At 44.9% G+C, this 22,304-nt stretch overlaps 1 protein-coding gene across 1 annotated transcript in view; it reads left to right on the top strand.

The window, feature by feature from the left end:
• The window catches only part of cux1a (cut-like homeobox 1a), a gene marked incomplete at its 5' end in the record, with an annotated part of 168,706 nt that overhangs the window by 1,198 nt on the left and 145,204 nt on the right, over positions 1-22,304 (top strand). The window contains 4 exon segments of the mRNA XM_084320602.1: positions 2,909-3,013; positions 3,113-3,121; positions 3,861-3,998; positions 4,109-4,228. Of these exon segments, the coding sequence (XP_084176728.1) occupies positions 2,909-3,013; positions 3,113-3,121; positions 3,861-3,998; positions 4,109-4,228 (372 nt within the window).

The following is a 22,304-nucleotide window of genomic DNA, read 5'->3' as shown; positions in this document are numbered from 1 at the left end:
TGTTGTTGTTGTTGTTAGTCTACTATGGACTTCATTTTGCATAAAGGCAACGGGGATCATCATGTCCACTCTCTCTCTCTCTCTCTCTCTCTCTCTCTCTCTGTCTCTCTCTGTCTCTCGCTCTCTCCCTCTCTCTCCTTACAGTAGCAGATATGATTATTAACATCGCAGACAATCGATAGCATTTTACAGCCTATAGATTTGTTTACAATCATCATATCCAGATCTGAGAGCAGCGGTCTGATCACGGTGGTGATCTTATTATTATTATGAGCTACTGTACTTTGTTGTTGTGGCACAATCGTCTCGACACTTCGTGTTCAAATGTTTACTTTTTTCCTCTCCTTTGTCACAAGGCTATATTCACATTATTCTTCCGCTGGTAATTTTTTTTTGGGTATCATGATCATGAAGGCAATTTCAATGGAACGACGACAAATAAGGATTTTTTTTAGTATAGGCTAAATGGAAAGGGATGTATTTACGGATACGGATTTTTTTTTTGCGTTGTCGTCCCCGAATCGTTTTGCAGTCTCGGCCAAAATTGTGTGGCATATTTTTAGGAGCCGCCTCCCCCCCGTGCAAGAAGAGAGCAGGTTCATATCATCAACAACCATTCATTAGTCGTTTTTCACATCGGACAGTCGGATAGGCCTATAATCTAGTTCGATCTTCAAATGCATCATTTGCAACTGTACGTGAATATTGCAAGGGAAAAAGAGACGAGTCTATAACACATATTCATTTATTTATTTGAAACATTCGTTTTTCCAAATACTGTTGTTTTTGTTGTTGTAAATGTCATTGGTTTCATCCCCCTTTTGAAACGATGGAAACTATAGGCTACCAGTTTTTACTTACTACGCCCCCCCCCCCCCCCCACAATAACAAAATTTGATTAATGTCATAAATTACCTTGAAAAGTTCTGTCTCATTGATTGATTGATTGAAAACTTTATTAACAGATTGCAGAATGAGTACAGTACAGTACAGCTCAATACTGCACAATTGCAGACCAGATGCAGATCAGATGAAATGAATGCAGACCAGAGAAAGACTTTGGTCTTGTTTACATCAGGGTCCCCCATTTTCAATTCATCATAAGAGGACAATAACTCAGGACAAAAACAGGTTCAAAATAGCTCTGATTGGATAAGTGCACAGCACCCTAACAACCTGTCTGCTCCTAACCTCAAATAAAAGTGAAATATTCTTTTTTCTTATTATCACAAATTACCTCTAAAATTCAGTTGAGCGTCGTGTACATTATTTCGAGTGTATGACACTATATTTCCCAGTTTTGATTTGCAAAAATATCATTTATTATTTTCCGAGAAATTCAAAGATGTTACAGAATATAAATCATATAGTTAAAAGTGACTTATGTATGGGGCCTATCACAGCAGTCAATTGTGTGTTTCATTAGAATTTTAAGATGGCATAATTAATTATCATATTACAGTGTGTCCCAATACAATAACTTAGAGATTAAGTCATCAACCGTGGCTGTATAACATGTATTTAAAATGATAAAATCTTACTATAGGCCTAGAAACCTCCATGCTCATTTGATATTACTTTCAATACACTCATCTGGGCTGTGAAGACAGCGGAACATTTTGTATTGTTAAAATACTTAACATTTAAGATGTAGTTTATTAGGAATTAACGACAGTCCAGCATTATGGAAGAATGTAATCCTTTTTAGATATCTGTAGATACTATATTATCTATATATCTGTACATATCCCTTACCTACTCTTACACTGCTGGTCAGCATGACTTACTACTACCAGAGTGTCTTTATACCTGTATCACTGTACATATTAATACTACAACTCTGTACATACATCTGATTTAGCACTATACTATACTCAGTAGTACTAATTTATATTTTATACCCAGTTTAATCACCTGTACATTGTATATTACTATTGCACTTTACTGTTACATTTGCACTGGTTGGATGCCAAACTTATTTTTGTTGTATACTGTACTTGAGCTGTATGATGAGTGACAATACATTTGAATCAAATCTGATCTAAGGGGGTAGGCTATGGCCTTTATTTAATCGTATGATGGAGGACAGGGTTTCCAGCTGAAAAGTTGTCAGACCTGGGTTATAAGTTGTCAAGGCCTGGTGGCGAGGCCAGTCTGTGGTCCCCCAAGTGTCATTTTGTCAAAGGCCCTACACTAAGTCAGTGCCAAAAGCAGTATAGACTAGAAAAAAGAACAGTATAGACCTTTTCAGAAGAATTATGTTACTATTCCGTTGCTAGGGGAACAGCTTTGGCCCATGTTTATTTCCTGTATAAACAAACATAGCAAGATTTCTGTATGTAAACTCGACGCGACTCTAAATGAGGGAAACCTCCGTTGCCTTTCGAGTTAAAATGAAGGTTTGAAATGAAATGTAAGAGGAAATACAAAACCTATCATTTGTGTACGTTGTCAAGTTAGAGAAGATCTATAGCAGAGTACAGAGAATCCAACAACAATGTACAGTCTTGGAATGCTGTGTTTTCAACAACAACAACTAAATAAATTCAATTAAATAAATAAATGCAGTTTTTGCATTCTACAAAGTCTCTAAAAGTCCTGATTGGCTACTGACTCTTACAGCCTTGGAATGCAATGCATTGGCACTAGTAAGTAGTACAGTATACTCACTCTGCTAAGTATAGATTCCTAGCTAGCTAATGTTGTTAACCGTCTAGTGTGGTAGTGAAAGGGTTAACCTTCTGTAGTGTGGTTGTGAAAGGGTTAACCCTTTGTCGTGTGGCAGTGAAAGGGGTTAACCTTCCGTGTTGTCGCAGTGAAAGGGTTAACCCTTTGGTAGTGTGGCAGTGAAAGGGTTAAAACACCATCACAATGTCCCCCCCGATGCTTAGGCCTGGCGGGTTGCCAGGCTTGCAGCAGCACACCGGGGGAAACCCTGGAGGAAGAGGCCGGGGCGCCCCCCGCCAGCGCCAAGCCTCGTGCGAACCCACGTGACGCGTTGCAGGAAGTGAGAGTGAGTTGGTTAGTCTCTCTCTCTCTGAACGGTCTCTGATGAGGCACATGAAGGCAGTGGTTCTCAGCTCCCCGTGTGAACCCATGTGACGTGTTGCAGGAAGTGAGAGTGAGTTGGTTAGTCTCTCTCTCTGAACAGTCTCTGATGACTGAGGCACAAGGCAGTTGTTCTCTGTGTGGCTGTGGGGTCCTTGAGGTCAGGTCCAGTGGTGGTTCTGTTTGATTCCACTATTAGTTTGTTCACTAGAGGTCAGCCCAGTGACTATTCTGGTCATACTGCAGGTTCCACTCTCTCCTCTTTCTCTTTTAGCTGTATATAGACAGTTAGGGAATTCTGAACCTCTATAATCTCTAACAAGATAGGATATCCCTTTATTGATCCCCTTGGGGAAATGTAGACATCATAGTAGCATGGGGGAGGGGATGAATGAATGAATGCATGAGGTACATGTATGGGCGGGGTAATAGTAGAATGAAATTTTTTTTTATCTGAAATTCTGAATATAAAAACATGAGAAAAATAAACAGTGTACACAAAGGTGCAGATGAGGGTCAGGTACCCAACCCTAACGGCGAGTCATATTTTATATGACACAGATCAGTCTGGTATACTGAACGACTCTTAACCATCATCATCATCATCATCATAATCATCATCATCATCATTTGGGATTCCTTTCTCAATGCAGCCTCATCCTCCACACACACACACACTGTCCATCATTCTCCCTTGTAGTTATGTCCCAGAAAGCCTGTTATGTTCCCGAAAGTCACAAAGTAGTTCGTCTGACAGTTTGAAAGCTCTGAGGTACAGAGTGTGAGCCTCTCCCTTGTCAACCCTCTCACAGGCTCTCACCCTCTCCCTGGTCAACCCTCTCACAGGCTCTCACCCTCTCCCTGGTCAACCCTCTCCCAGCCCCTCCCTGGTCAACCCTCTCCCAGCCTCTCCCTGGTCAACCCTCTCCCAGGCTCTCACCCTCTCCCTGGTCAACCCTCTCCCAGCCCCTCCCTGGTCAACTCTCTCCCAGCCTCTCACCCTCTCCCTGGTCAACCCTCTCCCAGCCTCTCACCCTCTCCCTGGTCAACCCTCTCACAGGCTCTCACCCTCTCCCTGGTCAACCCTCTCACAGGCTCTCACCCTCTCCCTGGTCAACCCTCTCCCAGGCTCTCACCCTCTGCCTTGTCAAGCCTCTCCCAGGCTCTCACCCTCTCCCTTGTCAAGCCTCTCCCAGGCTCTCACCCTCTGCCTTGTCAACCCTCTCCCAGCCTCTCACCCACACCGCCGTGCATTGAGCTCCTGACATGGCTACTGCATAAATTATGCATTGGGTTGGGGCTGTGTTACGGGGCCTTGCAATAATCATGGTACAGTAAGAGCCAGATATTAGCCAGGACAGCGTCACAGCAGAGAAGAGAGCGAAACAGGGAGGTATCTTAAGGCGTTGTCTTTCTGGATCAGTGATGTAGGCTAAAGTTAGTTTATCTTCTTCTTGTGGGGGGAGTTGGCCGTTTCTAGTTCACTAAATGGAAAGAGTGGATAATTAGATTTGTTTGGTTTGTTTGATTCAGCGGTGGTGGATTGGTGACGATGATGAAGGCGCTGGCTGCCTTCCAATCGCTGTTGTTGAGTTAAAGGAAAACACGCCAACTTTTTGGGGACATTAATTGATCATCTTCTCCAGAGTCAGACAAGCAGATAGACACCAATTACCCCTCTGTGCGTTCAGTAGAGAGAGAGAGATCCGGCTGCATGCTAGGCTAGCTTAGCACAGTGAATGGAAGCGAGGTAGGAGCAGCTACATTTTTTTTTATCCACTTTTTCTCCCATTTTCTATTTTTTCTCCCATCCCAATTTCGTATCATCCAATTCAACCCTCCCCTGTCACGAACGCTGTTTCTTGCCTCCCACAAGCCGGCTGCAATGTGGACTAAGTCATACATAGCACAAGTCCCCTCCGATACTCGAGGTAACAGCAGTCGCATCTTTTCACCTGCGCGGCGCGATCTTTCAGCGTCAGGGGTCTTGGCTTTGGAGGGGCGCCGCCCCCATCGCTTCCTGATTCTACTGCGCAGGCGCACCAACCGACCTGTAGGAGTCGCTGTCCATAACGCCCGATCCCCACCCATCAGTTTCCCACCCCCTAATACTGCCAATGTGTATTAGTACGGACGATCAGCTAAACTGAAAGCAATGTGGAGCGCTGGGCTCGAACAGGCGAACCCAGCGTCTCCAGTATTCGTGGTGAGTGCCTTGCCCACTGCACCACGTAGCCGCCCTAGGAGCAGCTAACTTAAGATAAGATAAGATAATCCTTTATTGATCCCCTTGGGGAAATGTGGGGGTCATAGCAGCGTGGGGAGGGGAGAGAGAGGGGCGGTACAGGTATGGGCAGAGTAATAGTAGAAAGACATGGATAGGCAATACAATTGGATCTGAACCGCTAGGACTGCATTTACAACAGAAGACACAATGAGAGCAACACACGGCATGCGGCACAATAGCCATTTTATCTCGATTATCCATCATGATCGTGGGAAGCCACAATTGTACTTGAAATTTAAACTGGATTAATCGCCCTGTCCTACCTGTTTAGCACATCATCGCCTCTGTATTCTACAGTCAATCACAACAGTCGCTCTGTTCTGATACATTGTAGCCGGTGTGTGTGAGGCTACAGGTGTATCTGTTACAGTACTTCTCACAACATTTTATTATTATTTGATATCACACTCCACATTACCATGCAGTTCTGACATCCATTGGATTTATTGAACGTGATTTTGTAGGCTCTACTGCGAGCAAATATCACGACATAGCCTATCACATTATAATTTATTATTATATATTTTTTTAAATCCCTTTAATCATTGTGAAAATATTTTGATAACTGTCTCCCATATTGCTCGGCTCTGTTCTCAGTTATGGTAATCATCAGACAGCCAGTCCCCACGGGAGCGCTCCTCTCTCTCTGGGGGTGGGCTACGCTCTGGAGGTGGGGGGGGGGGGGGCCTTTGATGAAGCAGGGAATAAAAAGCGCTTTCTTGTCTGCGTCTTTGAGAGGCGTTTTCTCTAGGTCTCCTGTAGTGATACTGTATGAAGTGCTTCACAGCACGAGTGGGAGACTAGTTGAAACGGCGCTTTTTGGGTGGAATGCCTTTGTAGTTCAGTTGAGAAGGTTGCCCACTTTTTGTGACCTGGTAACCCCCTTTCTCCTGATTACGTTTGATTTAGCTGTCGATGTCCTCTCTGGACTCTCCCCATCCATCCATCCGTCCGTCCCCCGTGCAGCCATGTGCCGTCTCCGCTCGTCACGTGTTGGGGTGTAAAGTACTTGAGTAATTGTACTTTGTTACAATACTTAAGTACTGTTTTGGGGGATTTGTACTTTACTCAAGTATTATTAGGTTTGTATACTTGTACTTTTACTCAATTACATTTCAGAGAATTTTTTTTTTTTACTCCTTAGGCCACAAGTAAATACTGTAGGCTAATCTGGATTCAACCTATTCAGTGTTTGTCCTTTCGGTTATATAGGTGCCACTGAGCATGACCTTTCACCCCTGTGTGTGTGTGTGTGTGTGTGTGTGTGTGTGTGTGTGTGTGTGTGTGTGTGTGTGTGTGTGTGTGTGTGTGTGTGTGTGTGTGCGTGCGTGCGTGCGTGTGTGTGTGTGCGTGTGTGTGTACCTGTTCTCATCATATCTCGAAAGATAATAGATTGATCCCCATTAAAATGGCTGTGTGAACAAACATTCATGACCCTTGGAGGAACACACCTACATATTTTGGTCATCCCAAAAACGCAGCAAATCAAGCCACCAAGTCACTACAGCCGGTTAACCGTCGGTAGTGTGGTTGGTAGTGAAAGGGTTAACGTGTGAGTGACCTTGTAAACTGCCGTTTCACCGCGTCCACCAGGGTCAAAGCAGAGACAGAGCGGTGAGCTTTGACACCAGAGAGAGTGATCATTACCTTCTCCTTTCAGGCTATTTCACCCGATTAATGATTGGAGGAGGACTTTAGACAAAGTTCAAATATTCCTTATGTCACAAGAAGAAGAAAAAAGCATCCAGACCAAAAAAAAAAAAAAAACAACGAATTATGCTTCGTGTGATACTTGTATATCATTCTGCGACCCCTCAAAATCATCTCGCTGATTTCCTATATCAGGTTGAGAGCCTGAGCTTGTATAGAAAGATGTTTGTGCGGCTGAAGATAAGTATAGCTAATATTTGTATATTTTGTACCCAGTTGAACCAGCTGTACATCTGCTGTTGCACTTCACTGTTACATTTAGCTGCTGTCGGGACAAAACCTCATAACTCCAAAAACCCAACTTTTCAGCAGATGAAAAAAACGAACACAGATTTGAGGGTGAATAGAGTTAGGAGGTTTAGACAGCTGATCGGTTTAATGCTTTCCCATTGTTTAAACTTTGTAAAACCCACACACACATATGGAGTATGATCTACGGAGTTGATTTATATAAAAAAAAAGATATTAAAAAAATGGAGTTATGAGGTTTTGTCCCGACAGCAGCGATTTGCACCCTGGTTGGAGGCCAAACGTATTTCCGTTGTACTGGACTTGTGCTGTACGATGACGACAATACATTTGAATCTAATGTTAATAAACACCCGGGACACAACGTTCGCCGCAACGTACAGTAGCTCGTAAAAAAAAGATCCCCTCCCGGTCCGCCGTGTGTGTTCAGGTAGGAAGAGAGAACCCATTAGAACCCATTAGCGAGTGAGTTCTCCCTCCCTCAGCCGTTCCAGAGACGTCTCTCGGCAGACAGACAGGCGATCTCCCGGCGTTGCCACCTGCGTCGTCGTCGTGTGTCTGGAAGGCGTCCAGCTGCAGGTGAGGCGGTGTACTCTCAGGGGGGGGGGGGGGCAGCTCTGTGTGTGGTCCGGCGCTCAACGCGTCAACAACACGGGTAGAAAAAGGAGCCAGTGTGACCGCGCCTCGGAGATTTGAGCTCTCCCCCCCCCCCCCCCCCCCCCCCGGACTTGTGCCAGCCTGCTGTTGGCAGACTGTATCGGATTGATATTTATGATGTGGCTGACACACACACGCGCACGCACGCACACACACGCGCGCACGCACGCACACACACGCACGCACGCACACACACACGCGCACGCACGCGCGCACGCACGCACACACACACGCGCACGCACGCACGCACGCACACACGCACGCACGCACGCACGCACACACACACACACACACACAGGGGAGGCCTCGTCGCCTCAATGCCAGTTATTTATTCATTTTCTTCCTGACACGGGGCGAGTTGGTAGATCCTCTTTTCTCTGGAGTGGGATTTCAGAGTTGGGGGGGGGGGGGGGGGGGCGTGGGGGGGCTTCTCTCAAGAGTCTGAGTTCTTCTGATCTGAGTTCATGTGGACAGAAAAAGGTTGTGGAAACAAAACAAAAGAAAACACAAAAGAAACATGACCTAGATTTCATTCATCCTTTTTTTTAAAGTCTGAAGTGGAAGTTAAGATAAGATAAGATATTCCTTTATTGATCCCCTCTGGGAAATCCGGGCGTCATCATAGCAGCGTGGTGGGGGAGGTACAGGTATGGGAAAGATATACAGTGTAAACAATATAATTTACTCTGCATATAAAAATATGAGAACAATAAACAGTGTAAACAAAGGCGCAGATGAGGGTCTGTATTCCCTATCGGTTATATGATACGTTACAATAAATATAGGTGATAAAGAAATTTGAATCCGAATATATACTATGAGTAAAAGTAAACAGTATACACAAGGTGCAGTATACACAAGGTACCCTAACTGGCATGATGTACGTCATACGTTGTAGTCTGGGCAGGTTTTGGTGGTTAAGAGTCAAACACTGATTAGTGGTCAGACGTTATAAAACCTTGTAGAGTAGCATCTCTGGTCACGTGTCAGGGAACTGTAGTTCAGAGTTCAGAGACACTGGGATACTGTGACTGGGATATATGTTGTCTGCATCTCTAGCCTATTTGTTCTGTGTTATATCATATCTTGTTGATGTCACATGATATAACCTATGTCACATGATATAACCTATGACACATTATATAACCTATGTCACATGATATAACCTATGACACATTATATAACCTATGTCACATGATATAACCTATGACACATTATATAACCTATGTCACATGATATAACCTATGTCACATGATATAACCTATGTCACATGATATAACCTATGTCACATGATATAACCTATGTCACATGATATAACCTATGACACATGATACAGCCTATCAATATCTTAAAAACCTGGATTATTGTGATAGTTTAGAGCTGGTAGGTTTACTGAATATGAAGGTCTACCGTCATAGATCCATGCAAAGATATGGATCTGGACTGAATATGAATGATAGCGTTTTACAGGATAGGCTACACACAGTATCATAAAAAAGGATGAATAAATAAAAACATACCGTACATTTTTAAGTTAATCAAAACACATTTCTTTGCAGCACCATACATTTTTTTTTAAATAAAATGGAATGAAACCGCACCATGCCAATTACAAGATAAAAACATGTCTAGTAAAAATCCTATCATCAAATCAAACACGGGACAAATACCGTTCTGTCAAATCTACAAAGAAATATGGGTGATAGGATATTGGGAGCCAGCCCTGCATTTAAGGTATTTGGTATTTTCCACACATTGGTCTTCAGGGCAGAATGACTGTTCTCTCTCCGGTAAATCGGTCTCTCTCTCCGTCACATGATGTCACATCCTGGAAAACACTGCAGACTGCGCTCCAACCACTAAATATAGCAAACTTCTTAATGCAAAACAAATCAAAGAAACTGACTGAGCCTCAGCAGACCGGGGCTCCGCTACGCCCCGACTCCACCCCCCACCCTCCACCACACACACACACGCACACGCACACACACGCACACACACACACACGCACACACACATATACACACACACACACACGCACACACACACACGCATCCCTGGTGTATTCCTCAGCCAGACCCACACAGCCTCAACAGGCGTGTTAACAAGGCGGAACGACATCGCAGTCATTTGCATGTCCCCCTCCAAATTCAGCTAAAAGCGTCTTTGCGTTTTCCCCTCTCCCCGTGGGATTTCATAATTGCATCGGAAAGCTTGATATTTATGCAGCTTCTTCGCACAGCGTTTGGGACCCTGCCTGCCTGCCAGTGTTTTTGAGGCCAAATACGACGTCGCACAACACAGGCAGCATCCATATTAAGTCTGTCAGGCTGTGTGTGAATGTGTATGTGAATAATGTGTGTGTGTATGTGTGTATGTATGTGTATGTGTGTATGTGTATGTGTATGTGTGTCTGTAACTCTGTATGTATGTGTGTGTGTATGTCTATGTGTGTGTGTGTATATGTGTGTGTATGTGTGTATGCATGTGTATATGTATGTGTGTGTGTGTATGTGTGTATGTGTATGTGTATGTGTATGTGTATGTGTATGTATGTGTGTGTGTGTATGTGTATGCGTATGTGTGTATGTGTATGTGTGTCTGTACCACTGTGTCACTGAGCCTTTATTTACCGAGCGAAAAATACGTAATAATATTGGCACGGAGAGCTTTTTAAATATACACTTTCAAACTAATAATTTCCACTTAAAATGAGATTCTAACGCGGCGCGTGTGGAAACGCTTGACGTTTGATTGATTGATTGAAAACTTTATTAACAGATTGCAGAATGGGTACAGTACAGTACAGCTCAATACATACAATACGTGCACCAAGTTAGTTAGTTAGAGGGATCCAGCGGAGGTTTCCTTCCATCCAAATAGACGGAGGTTTCTGCTGCTGTTCACTTCCTGCCTCACAGAACCTACATGTCCCTCTTTTCACAGCTCTCTCTCTGCTCTCGCAGTGTTTACATCACATCCGTGTTTACTAGTTTCACTTTCAGTTTTGTACGAGTATGATTTCAAGTTGTAACGAGTCCGACCTCTGGTCTCTCCTCTGGGTCTCTATTGGTCTCTCCTCTGGGTCTCTATTGGTCTCTATTGGTCTCTCCTCTGGGTCTCTATTGGTCTCTATTGGTCTCTCTTCTGGGTTTCTATTGGTCTCTCTGCTGGGTCTCTATTGGTCTCTCTTGGTCTCTCCTCTGGGTCTCTATTGGTCTCTCTGCTGGGTCTCTATTGGTCTCTCCTCTGGGTCTCTCTTCTGGGTCTCTATTGGTCTCTATTGGTCTCTCCTCTGGGTCTCTATTGGTCTCTCCTCTGGGTCTCTATTGGTCTCTCTGCTGGGTCTCTATTGGTCTCTCCTCTGGGTCTCTATTGGTCTCTCCTCTGGGTCTCTATTGGTCTCTCTGCTGGGTCTCTATTGGTCTCTCCTCTGGGTCTCTATTGGTGTCTATTGGTCTCTCTTCTGGGTCTCTATTGGTCTCTCTTCTGGGTCTCTATTGGTCTCTATTGGTCTCTCTTCTGGGTCTCTATTGGTGTCTATTGGTCTCTCCTCTGGGTCTCTATTGGTCTCTATTGGTCTCCTCTGGGTCTCTATTGGTCTCTCTGGGTCTCTATTGGTCTCTCTGCTGGGTCTCTATTGGTCTCTCCTCTGGGTCTCTATTGGTCTCTCCTCTGGGTCTCTATTGGTCTCTATTGGTCTCTCCTCTGGGTCTCTATTGGTCTCTCTGCTGGGTCTCTATTGGTCTCTATTGGTCTCTCCTCTGGGTCTCTCTATTGGTCTCTCCTCTGGGTCTCTATTGGTCTCTCTGCTGGGTCTCTATTGGTCTCTCTGCTGGGTCTCTATTGGTCTCTCTGCTGGGTCTCTATTGGTCTCTCCTCTGGGTCTCTATTGGTCTCTCCTCTGGGTCTCTATTGGTCTCTCCTCTGGGTCTCTATTGGTGTCTCCTCTGGGTCTCTATTGGTCTCTCTTCTGGGTCTCTATTGGTCTCTCCTCTGGGTCTCTATTGGTCTCTCCTCTGGGTCTCTCTATTGGTCTCTCCTCTGGGTCTCTATTGGTCTCTCTGCTGGGTCTCTATTGGTCTCTCTGCTGGGTCTCTATTGGTCTCTCCTCTGGGTCTTTATTGGTCTCTCCTCTGGGTCTCTATTGGTCTCTATTGGTCTCTCCTCTGGGTCTCTATTGGTCTCTATTGGTCTCTATTGGTCTCTCCTCTGGGTCTCTATTGGTCTCTCCTCTGGGTCTCTATTGGTCTCTGCTGGGTCTCTATTGGTCTCTCCTCTGGGTCTCTATTGGTCTCTCCTCTGGGTCTCTATTGGTCTCTGCTGGGTCTCTATTGGTCTCTCCTCAGGGTCTCTATTGATCTCTCTATTGGTCTCTATTGGTCTCTCTTCTGGGTCTATCTATTGGTCTCTCCTTTGGGTCTCTATTGGTCTCTCCTCTGGGTCTCTATTGGTCTCTCCTCTGGGTCTCTATTGGTCTCTCCTCTGGGTCTCTATTGGTCTCTCCTCTGGGTCTCTCTATTGGATCTGGGGTTTCATCGAGGCCCCTCTTTTTTTCCCCTCACACAGTTTTATAGGAGCCCTGACGCCAAATGCATAATTAGCCTGGAATGTGCCGTCCGTTTCAGGCGGGCAGGGAGGGAGGGAGGGAGGCAGGGAGTGAGAGAGGGAGGGAGAGAGGCAGGGAGGGAGGGAGGGAGAGAGGCAGGGAGGGAGAGAAGGAGGGAGGGAGGCAGGGAGGGAGGGAGAGAGGCAGGGAGGGAGGGAGGGAGAGAGGCAGGGAGGGAGAGAGGGAGGGAGAGAGGCAGGGAGGGAGAGAGGGAGGGAGAGAGGCAGGGAGGGAGGGAGGCAGGCAGGCGGGTTAGTGACGGACGTGGGGAGAGATTCATGGAGTCAGCCCCTCCCCCTGGTTCCTCTGTAAACTGTGTCTCCAGTCACTGTTCAGCTCCTTCGTTTACTATCAACCACTTTTACAGCATTCTTCTGCCTCTCTCTGGCTTTCTACCTCCTCTAAGCTGCCTTCTGGCAGCAGACTACCGGCAGTCTCTGTTTCAGTCTGGCAGACTATGTACAGTCTCTGTTTCAGTCTGGCAGACTACCGGCAGTCTCTGTTTCAGTCTGGCAGACTATGTACAGTCTCTGTGTTTCAGTCTGGCAGACTATGTACAGTCTCTGTTTCAGTCTGGCAGACTACCGGCAGTCTCTGTTTCAGTCTGGCAGACTACGTACAGTCTCTGTTTCAGTCTGGCAGACTACCGGCAGTCTCTGTTTCAGTCTGGCAGACTACCTGCAGTCTCTGTTTCAGTCTGGCAGACTACATACAGTCTCTGTTTCAGTCTGGCAGACTACCGGCAGTCTCTGTGTTTCAGTCTGGCAGACTACCTGCAGTCTCTGTTTCAGTCTGGCAGACTACATACAGTCTCTGTTTCAGTCTGGCAGACTACATACAGTCTCTGTTTCAGTCTGGAAGACTACCTGCAGTCTCTGTGTCAGTCTGGCAGACTACCTGCAGTCTGTGTTTCAGTCTGGCAGACTACGTACAGTCTCTGTTTCAGTCTGGCAGAGACTATGTACAGTCTCTGTGTTTCAGTCTGGCAGACTACGTACAGTCTCTGTTTCAGTCTGGCAGACTACCTGCAGTCTCTGTTTCAGTCTGGCAGACTACGTACAGTCTCTGTTTCAGTCTGGCAGACTACGTACAGTCTCTGTTTCAGTCTGGCAGACTACGTACAGTCTCTGTTTCAGTCTGGCAGACTACCTGCAGTCTCTGTTTCAGTCTGGCAGACTACCTGCAGTCTCTGTTTCAGTCTGGCAGACTACGTACAGTCTCTGTTTCAGTCTGGCAGACTACCTGCAGTCTCTGTTTCAGTCTGGCAGACTACCTGCAGTCTCTGTTTCAGTCTGGCAGACTACCTGCAGTCTCTGTTTCAGTCTGGAAGACTACGTACAGTCTCTGTTTCAGTCTGGAAGACTACCTGCAGTCTCTGTTTCAGTCTGGAAGACTACGTACAGTCTCTGTTTCAGTCTGGAAGACTACCTGCAGTCTCTGTTTCAGTCTGGCAGACTACGTACAGTCTCTGTGTCAGTCTGGCAGACTACGTACAGTCTGTGTTTCAGTCTGGCAGACTACCTGCAGTCTCTGTTTCAGTCTGGCAGACTACGTACAGTCTCTGTTTCAGTGTGTGAAAAGGTGGGGGGGGGGGGGGGGGGGTCTTTAGGAGGGAGTAAATGGAGGCACATTGTAAGAGGAGGAGGAGTTATGGGCCGTAATGGCCTGGACTGGAGGCACATTTCTAACCTCAGTGTTTGGAGAGCGGTGCAGCTTGAAGCATAATGTAGGTTAAGCACAGTGTTTGTAGAGCAGCCTGAATCATTATGTAGGTTAACCCTTTCACCGCCACACTGCAGAAGGTTAACCCTTTACTATCACACTACAGACGCCGGTTAACCTGCTGTCGTGTGGTGGTGAAAGGGTTAACCGTCTGTAGTGTGGTAGTGAAAGGTTAACCTTCTGTAGTGTGGTGGTGAAAGGGTTAACCTTCTGTAGTGTGGTAGTGAAAGGTTAACCGTCTGTAGTGTGATAGTAAAGGGTTAACCTTCTGTAGTGTGGCAGTGAAAGGGCACAGTGTTTGGAGAGCAGCTTGAATCATATGTAGGTTAACCCTTTCACCGCCACACTACAGAAGGTTAACCCTTTACTATCACACTACAGACGGTTAACCTTTCACTACCACACTACAGACGGTTAACCTTTCACCGCCACACTACAGAAGGTTAACCCTTTACTATCACACTACAGACGGTTAACCTTTCACTACCACACTACAGACGGTTAACCTTTCACCGCCACACTACAGAAGGTTAACCCTTTACTATCACACTACAGACGGTTAACCTTTCACTACCACACTACAGACGGTTAACCTTTCACCGCCACACTACAGAAGGTTAACCCTTTACTATCACACTACAGACGGTTAACCTTTCACTACCACACGACAGCAGGTTAACCGTCCAAGCACAGTGTTTGGAGAGCATCTTGAAGCTGTAGGTTAAGCACAGTGTTTTATTTCTTTTAGCCGTTAGCCTATACAGCATTTCCCATAAATAGTTGTTTGTGGTGGTCCACCGAAAACACATTTCCTGAATTGATAAAATAGTACATTAATGTCTCGTTTCGCACGCCTGTACTCCGTTCCACTCTTTCACCTGGGCCTAGTTGCCAATTATTCAGCCTGTAGGCATACAAAGAAATATTGATAGTGTCCCAAGTTGCTCTCATTATTATGTCTTTTTTTATTTTTTTTTTTATCTTAACGGGATGGTGGAATCATGGTAAATGGACTGCATTCATACAGTGCTTTTATCCAAAGCCTCACATTAAACTAGAGATGTTCCGATACCATTTTTCCCTTTCCGATCCGATTCCGATACCTAAGCTTTGGGTATCGGCCGATACCGATATTTATCCGATACCAGTGCATAAAAAAAAAATTAAAAAAAATTATATAAATTATACTTTTTTTTTTTTTTTTTTTTTTTTTTTTCAGATACTGTTATACTGTTTTTTAGTAATAACTAGAACGTATGGTATTTATTCAACAACAGGTGATTGTATAGATTTGTATTAGTATCATTAATCAATGAGTATGGGCTGCAGCACTGCAGATATACCCTACTCCAATGATCCACACGGACATTAAACGGTGTTGCACTCGCTACTCAGTGGCTCTGCAGATATACCCTATTCAGTCTGTAAACTAGTGGCAGATAGAACGTTCATGTTGTGGTTTTTGATGCAAAATAAATATTCAACATTCTCTTTTGAAACTCCGCCTCAGACTCTTATCCTTTGGCACTTGCTGTACTTTGCTTGCAGGTCTGCAGCCATTATTGCTGGATTATGTGAATAGCACCAACTTTAGACACGGTAACGTTATCAAGCTAAGCTAACTGACCTAGCTCGCCTTCCCGCATCGACATTAAGATAACGTTAGTAATAGTCAGCTAACGCTAGTCCGTAGCTACTTAACTTAAATACAATTCACCGTGGGTGCATTGTTGTTGATAGACGGTCACGGACAGTGTTAGGTCCTGGAGAAAGGACAGGCGATCATCTGATTTGATGTAACGTTAAAAGCGGATGTTGTTCCAACTAGCTATCTTTCCAGCTAATGCTATCATAACACCAGCCAAACACATCCCGACAATGGGGACAATGGAATTTAAGAAAGTGTATCTGCTGTTAAAATGACACAGCATCACACTTTAAAACATGTTCATTTTATAATCCTCACTCTCCGCAGGACTCGGCAGGAGATAAATTACATCATGGGATCGGAGGCTAGAATTTACGTGTACTCGCCGATACCGATACTAGCATTTTAGGCAGTATCGGCGGCATTTCCGATACTAGTATCGGTATCGGAACAACTCTACATTAAACCATCCACTCACACATTCACACGCCGACGGCGGAGGCAAGGTGCCAACCTGCTCACCGGGAGGAGCCGGAATCAAACCTTCTGATTACCAGACGACAACCGCTCTACCTCCTGAGCAGCTGTCGTCCGCCCCTAAGGTCGGGTAACGAACTCGGTACTTTTAAGGGTACTACCGACCAAATTACATCGGTACTACATGCTAGATCAATTGGTACCAAATTTCGGTACCTTTACGTGTTTAGTATAATAGTGTAATATGCGAGACAAGAGGGAGCCTTTTCCACAATATATATATTACTGTCCCGTCTCTTGGGTCTTTGGAAAGACCAGACGAGGTCAGAGGAGTTTGATCATATTTACTGAGGAGGCCAGATAATGTTGATATTTAAACATTTACAAACAAAATACATGATCATTTATTTTGTGTGGTGAGTGTTACAACAGTAAATAACAAACGGTTCTAAATAAATAACAATGTTGAAGTTGCGAAGTTTGGACTTATTTTAGTTACCGTTGGATACCGATTAGGGATGGGCGTGAGTAATCGATTACTCGTAGCTATGAGAAAAATCGATCTTAAATTATTAATAATTGTTATGATTTTTTTCTTTTTATATATTATTATTATAATAACTTTTTTTACATATTTGTTTCACATGTATGTGTAAGATTATAACTGTTTGTTGGTTTCCTTAAACATATATGTGAATGAACTAAATTAAAGGAAAACTCCAACATTTTGGGAAATTAGCTTATCGCTGCTGTCGGGACAAAACCTCATAACTCCAAAAACCCAACTTTTCAGCAGATGAAAAAAACGAACACAGATTTGAGGGTGAATAGAGTTAGGAGGTTTAGACAGATGATCGGTTTAATGCTTTCCCATTGTTTAAACTTTGTAAAACCCACACACACATATGGAGGATGATCTAAGGAGTTGATTTATATAAAAAAAAAATTAAAAAAATTGAGTTATGAGGTTTTGTCCCGACAGCAGCGTTATTTAACATCTTCCCTGGAGTTAGACAAGAAGATACATACCTTTTTTGTCTCTGTGCGTGCATTTAGCTTTGGGAACAGTCGCTCCGTTAGCGTAGCTTAGCTTCATCACTGGAAGTGGGGGATATCAGGAGCCTGATGTTCCCTTACACTGTATACAGTCACGAAATACACTCCAAATACAACTCCAAAACGTTTATATAAACATGTTGTGACCTGTGTATTCACCACGTGGAGAAATAAAAAATAATTGAATTAGACAATTACATTTTATAAGCAAATATACTCTGAACTATTTTTTGCCTAACCACTCCTCTGAGCGCAGCCAGTGATTTCAACGTGTCGTCGTGATTGTTGACATTCTCATTCATTCAAAGGATCCGAACCGATTGAAGTTTATGGATACCATGACTTAAAATCCTCTTACCTTGACGATTAAAAGCCTCCCCAATTTAGAAAACAGTAATCCAATGGCTGGTATTGTTATACCGGACGCTCTGAGCTAACCGGAGCTAACACAGAACAGGATGGTAAAGCATATATAATGACTTCCTTTCTGGGGTTTTCAAAATAAAAGTGCGACGTTTATAGCAGCGGAAAACGTTTATTTTGTACATTATCTAACGTTAACACGAACCTAAACTAACTTTAGGTTAGTTGTAACGTTAGTTTAGGTTCGTGTTAACGTTAGATAATGTACAAAATAAACGTTGAAGTGATGAAGCTAAGCTACGCTAACGGAGCGACTGTTCCCAAAGCTAAATGCACGCACAGAGACAAAAAAGGTATGTATCTTCTTGTCTAACTCCAGGGAAGATGTTAAATAAGCTAATTTCCCCAAATGTTGGAGTTTTCCTTTAAGTAAAAAATAATAAAACATTTATATTCAAAAATATTATTTACATTTTTTTTTATTATTTTAAATGTTTTCCTTTTCGAGTAATACACGATCACTCGAGTATAGCATGCGATCAATCGATCTGGATTTTTCTTTAAAATGCCCATCCCTAGTACCGATACCGAATTACAGGAACTGGTACTGGTACCGGTACCAGTTCAAATGTGAACGGTACCCAACCCTATAGTCGCCCCTAAGGAGGGACAGTTGTGGTGTTCGGAGCCCCGCGTCCTGCTCACCAATGATGACGCTGATCGGTAGCGTCCTGCTGGTCCTCGCGCTGTTAGCTCTGGATATTTAGCCACAAAACTAATGCAAAGTCAAGGGGTCAAGCTCCTGACTGGAGAGGAAGACGGGTGAAATCAGGTCCTCCACAGTTGCACACGAGGCAGATCTCAGCGCGCCTCAGTCAGCAACGTACAGACAGGAACTGTCCAGAGCATTATGTACGAGCAACCATAGATATATATAGAACACTAGATAGCTTGCCCGCGCTGCCGGCCAATGGAGAACGACGTCACTGAACCGCCGCCATCTTGCGCAGGTCAGCCTTGAGTGAGAGTGAGTGAGCTGCACAGACAAAAATACTCATAACTCGCTGAAATATTGACGGATTTACAAACGGTTTGGTTTATTACAAGCATTATTAACGTGGCTATGATTCAAGCGGTTTGTAAAAAAAAACATATTTAAATTCTTTTTTTTATAAGTATGCAGTATCATAACTACATCTTTGATGTTTATAGCAAACCAACCCGTTTGTAAATCCGTCAATATTTCAGCGAGTTATGAGTATTTTTGTCTGTGCAGCTCACTCACTCTCACTCAAGGCTGACCCTCACAAGATGGCGGCGGTTCAGTGACGCTGGTGACTCCGCCTTAAGCTATCTAGTGTTCTATAGATATCTATGCGAGCAACTAGTGCTGAGGAAGGACTCCGCTGATCAACGTCGTCATCATCAGTAAGTAGGAAGTAAGGACTATCTCCATTAAATCCGGGGTTCTTTTTTCACAGACAACAAAATGCTTTCAATGCTTTTTCAGTTTCTGGGTCAGTGCTGGAACACGTTGAAAGTGCTTGTAAATGTTACAGTATGTTATTAAGACATTTGCCGTTAATAAAACACGTCGTCTAGCCAGCTGTGAAACCTCATTTCATCACTTGTATATTTGCAGATGGTAACATTGTATGTAGCTATTATTATGGCTGTCCTTGAATATGATCATGCACTCCAGAGACGCCAAGAATAAAGAAAAAAATCACGCATATTACGGCCATAATGTCCCACTTAACGCAGGTACGGGACATGGCGATCGGCGGTTTATCTGACAACTGTTTTCCTAGTGGTGTTTCAGGTGACAGGGTGCACAGTAGTGTAGTGTAGTGTGTAGTGCACAGCAGAGGGAAGCATCAGAGGATCATGTTAATATTGACCGCTCGACACTTTAGTTTAATCTCTGGTCTCGACGGCTTTGGTTCTGATGACTTGATGCTGATCCCGCTGCTTTAACGGGCGCGGGATAAAAGGAACGTCTTTCTTAGGCTCTTGTTTCGACCTCGTGTACATAATGAACTGGGGCCGCGGTCGTGGTGCAAGTGGATTATTCATATTGTAGTGACAAACTGCTGAGTAGCCTTTTTGTCGTACAGTATGCCCCCCCCCCCCCCAACCACAGCAGTGGCTGTAGTTTACAGTGGAGTGGGTGGGTGGTGTTTCAGTGGCTATAGTTTACAGTGGGGTGGGTGGTGTTTCAGTGCCTGTAGTTTACAGTAGAGTGGGTGGTGTTTCAGTGCCTGTAGTTTACAGTAGAGTGGGTGGTGTTTCAGTGCCTGTAGTTTACAGTAGAGTGGGTGGTGTTTCAGTGCCTGTAGTTTACAGTGGAGTGGGTGGGTGGTGTTTCAGTGGCTGTAGTTTACAGTAGAGTGGGTGGTGTTTCAGTGGATGTAGTTTACAGTGGAGTGGGTGGGTGGTGTTTCAGTGGCTGTAGTTTACAGTAGAGTGGGTGGTGTTTCAGTGGATGTAGTTTACAGTGGAGTGGGTGGTGTTTCAGTGGCTATAGTTTACAGTGGGGTGGGTGGGTGGTGTTTCAGTGGCTGTAGTTTACAGTAGAGTGGGTGGTGTTTCAGTGGATGTAGTTTACAGTGGAGTGGGTGGTGTTTCAGGTGATGTAGTTTACAGTGGAGTGGGTGGTGTTTTAGGGGCTGTAGTTTACAGTGGAGTGGGTGGTGTTTCAGTGGCTATAGTTTACAGTGGAGTGGGTGGTGTTTCAGGTGATGTAGTTTACAGTGGAGTGGGTGGGTGGTGTTGCAGTGGATGTAGTTTTCCGCTTCTGTGCAGCAGAGACATCTGGAAACTGTTTGGATAAAAAAAAGGGAATCGAGAGAAGCTTGGAAGGAGGACCGAGAGGTCCGGGAAGGAGGGCTGTCGTCCCGAGTCAGACGCGTAACGCACTGAGGCTGAGCAGGTCAGACGGGCCGGTGACGGGACTCGCAGCTCCTGGATGATAAAGCAGAGGCTTAGAAAACGAGGCCTTGGATGTATTCCTGGTAACCGCTGACCTTAACTCCATTTCGCAGACGGCAAAATGGAAAATGATTGCTCCTCTGTGTGCCGTGCCTTTGCCTTTTCTCCCATCGCATCTGCGTGGTTCACTAAATGTTAATTGTGTTTGAGTTTAAACTAGACGCTCGCTGCTCACGCCACACAGCCTTGTTTCTGCCTCGGTCGTTTCCAGAGAGTTTGCAGAGACCTTATTATAGGAAGCGATGAGTTCAGTCTCTTTGCAGCTCAATCTCAACTCTTGATCTCACACTTTGGCTTTATTGTTGCATCAACTTGTCCTGATTGTCTCCATTGTGAGAAAAACAAGTCAAACTATTAAGTCGTTGCTTATTATGGCATAGGAATGGGGGGGGGGGGCAGTGAGGTCAAATGTCTTTCCTCTTTAACAGTTAGCGGGGGAGGCAGGATGGCCCAGAGGTAAAGAGGCCGGCCAGTAACCGTCAGGTCGCCGGCTCAATCCCCGCCACTGACACAGGAGGGTGTATTCCAGCTGGCGGGTATTACATCTATGGTGACCACTCTCCTGCCTAAGTGCCCTTTAGCAAGGCACTGAACCCCAAAACTGCTCCAGGGGGCACTGCACTGCGGGTGACCCGTCACTCTGACCTCTCTGATGAGATGCAGGTGTGTATATGTGTGTGTGTGTAACTAGGAGGGATAATGCGAAAAGACTCATTTGAATAGCCTTGTGTACATTGACAATACAGTAATCTTCTTCTAGTTAAAGGTACAGGGATGGCTGACTGACTGACTGACTGACTGACTGACTGACTGACTGACTGACTGACTGACTGACTGACTGACTGACTGACTGACTGACTGACAGACTGACTGACTGACTGACTGACTGACTGACTGACTGACTGACTGACTGACTGACTGACTGACTGACTGACTGACTGACTGACTGACTGACTGACTGGCTGGCCGACTGACTGAACTGACTGACTGACTGACTGACTGACTGACTGACTGACTGACTGACTGACTGACTGACTGACTGACTGACTGACTGACTGACTGACTGACTGACTGACTGACTGACTGACTGACTGACTGACTGACTGACTGACTGACTGACTGACTGGCTGACTGATGGTCTGACTGCCTGGCTGACTTGATGGTCTGGCTGACTGGTCGGCTGACTGACTGACTGACTGACTGACTGACTGGCTGACTTGATGGTCTGGCTGACTGGTCGGCTGACTGACTGACTGACTGACTGACTGACTGACTGACTGACTGACTGACTGACTGACTGACTGACTGACTGACTGACTGACTGACTGACTGACTGACTGACTGGCTGACTGACTGACTGACTGACTGACTGACTGACTGACTGACTGACTGACTGACTGACTGACTGACTGACTGACTGACTGACTGACTGACTGACTGCCTGACTGACTGACTGACTGGCTGACTGATGGTCTGACTGCCTGGCT

This window comes from Notolepis coatsorum (assembly GCF_963971535.1).
Source record: "Notolepis coatsorum genome assembly, chromosome: 8".
NCBI lineage: Eukaryota > Metazoa > Chordata > Actinopteri > Aulopiformes > Paralepididae > Notolepis > Notolepis coatsorum.
The sequence above is the reverse complement of the archived record's forward strand: the minus strand, read 5'-3'. Positions and strand labels throughout refer to the sequence as shown.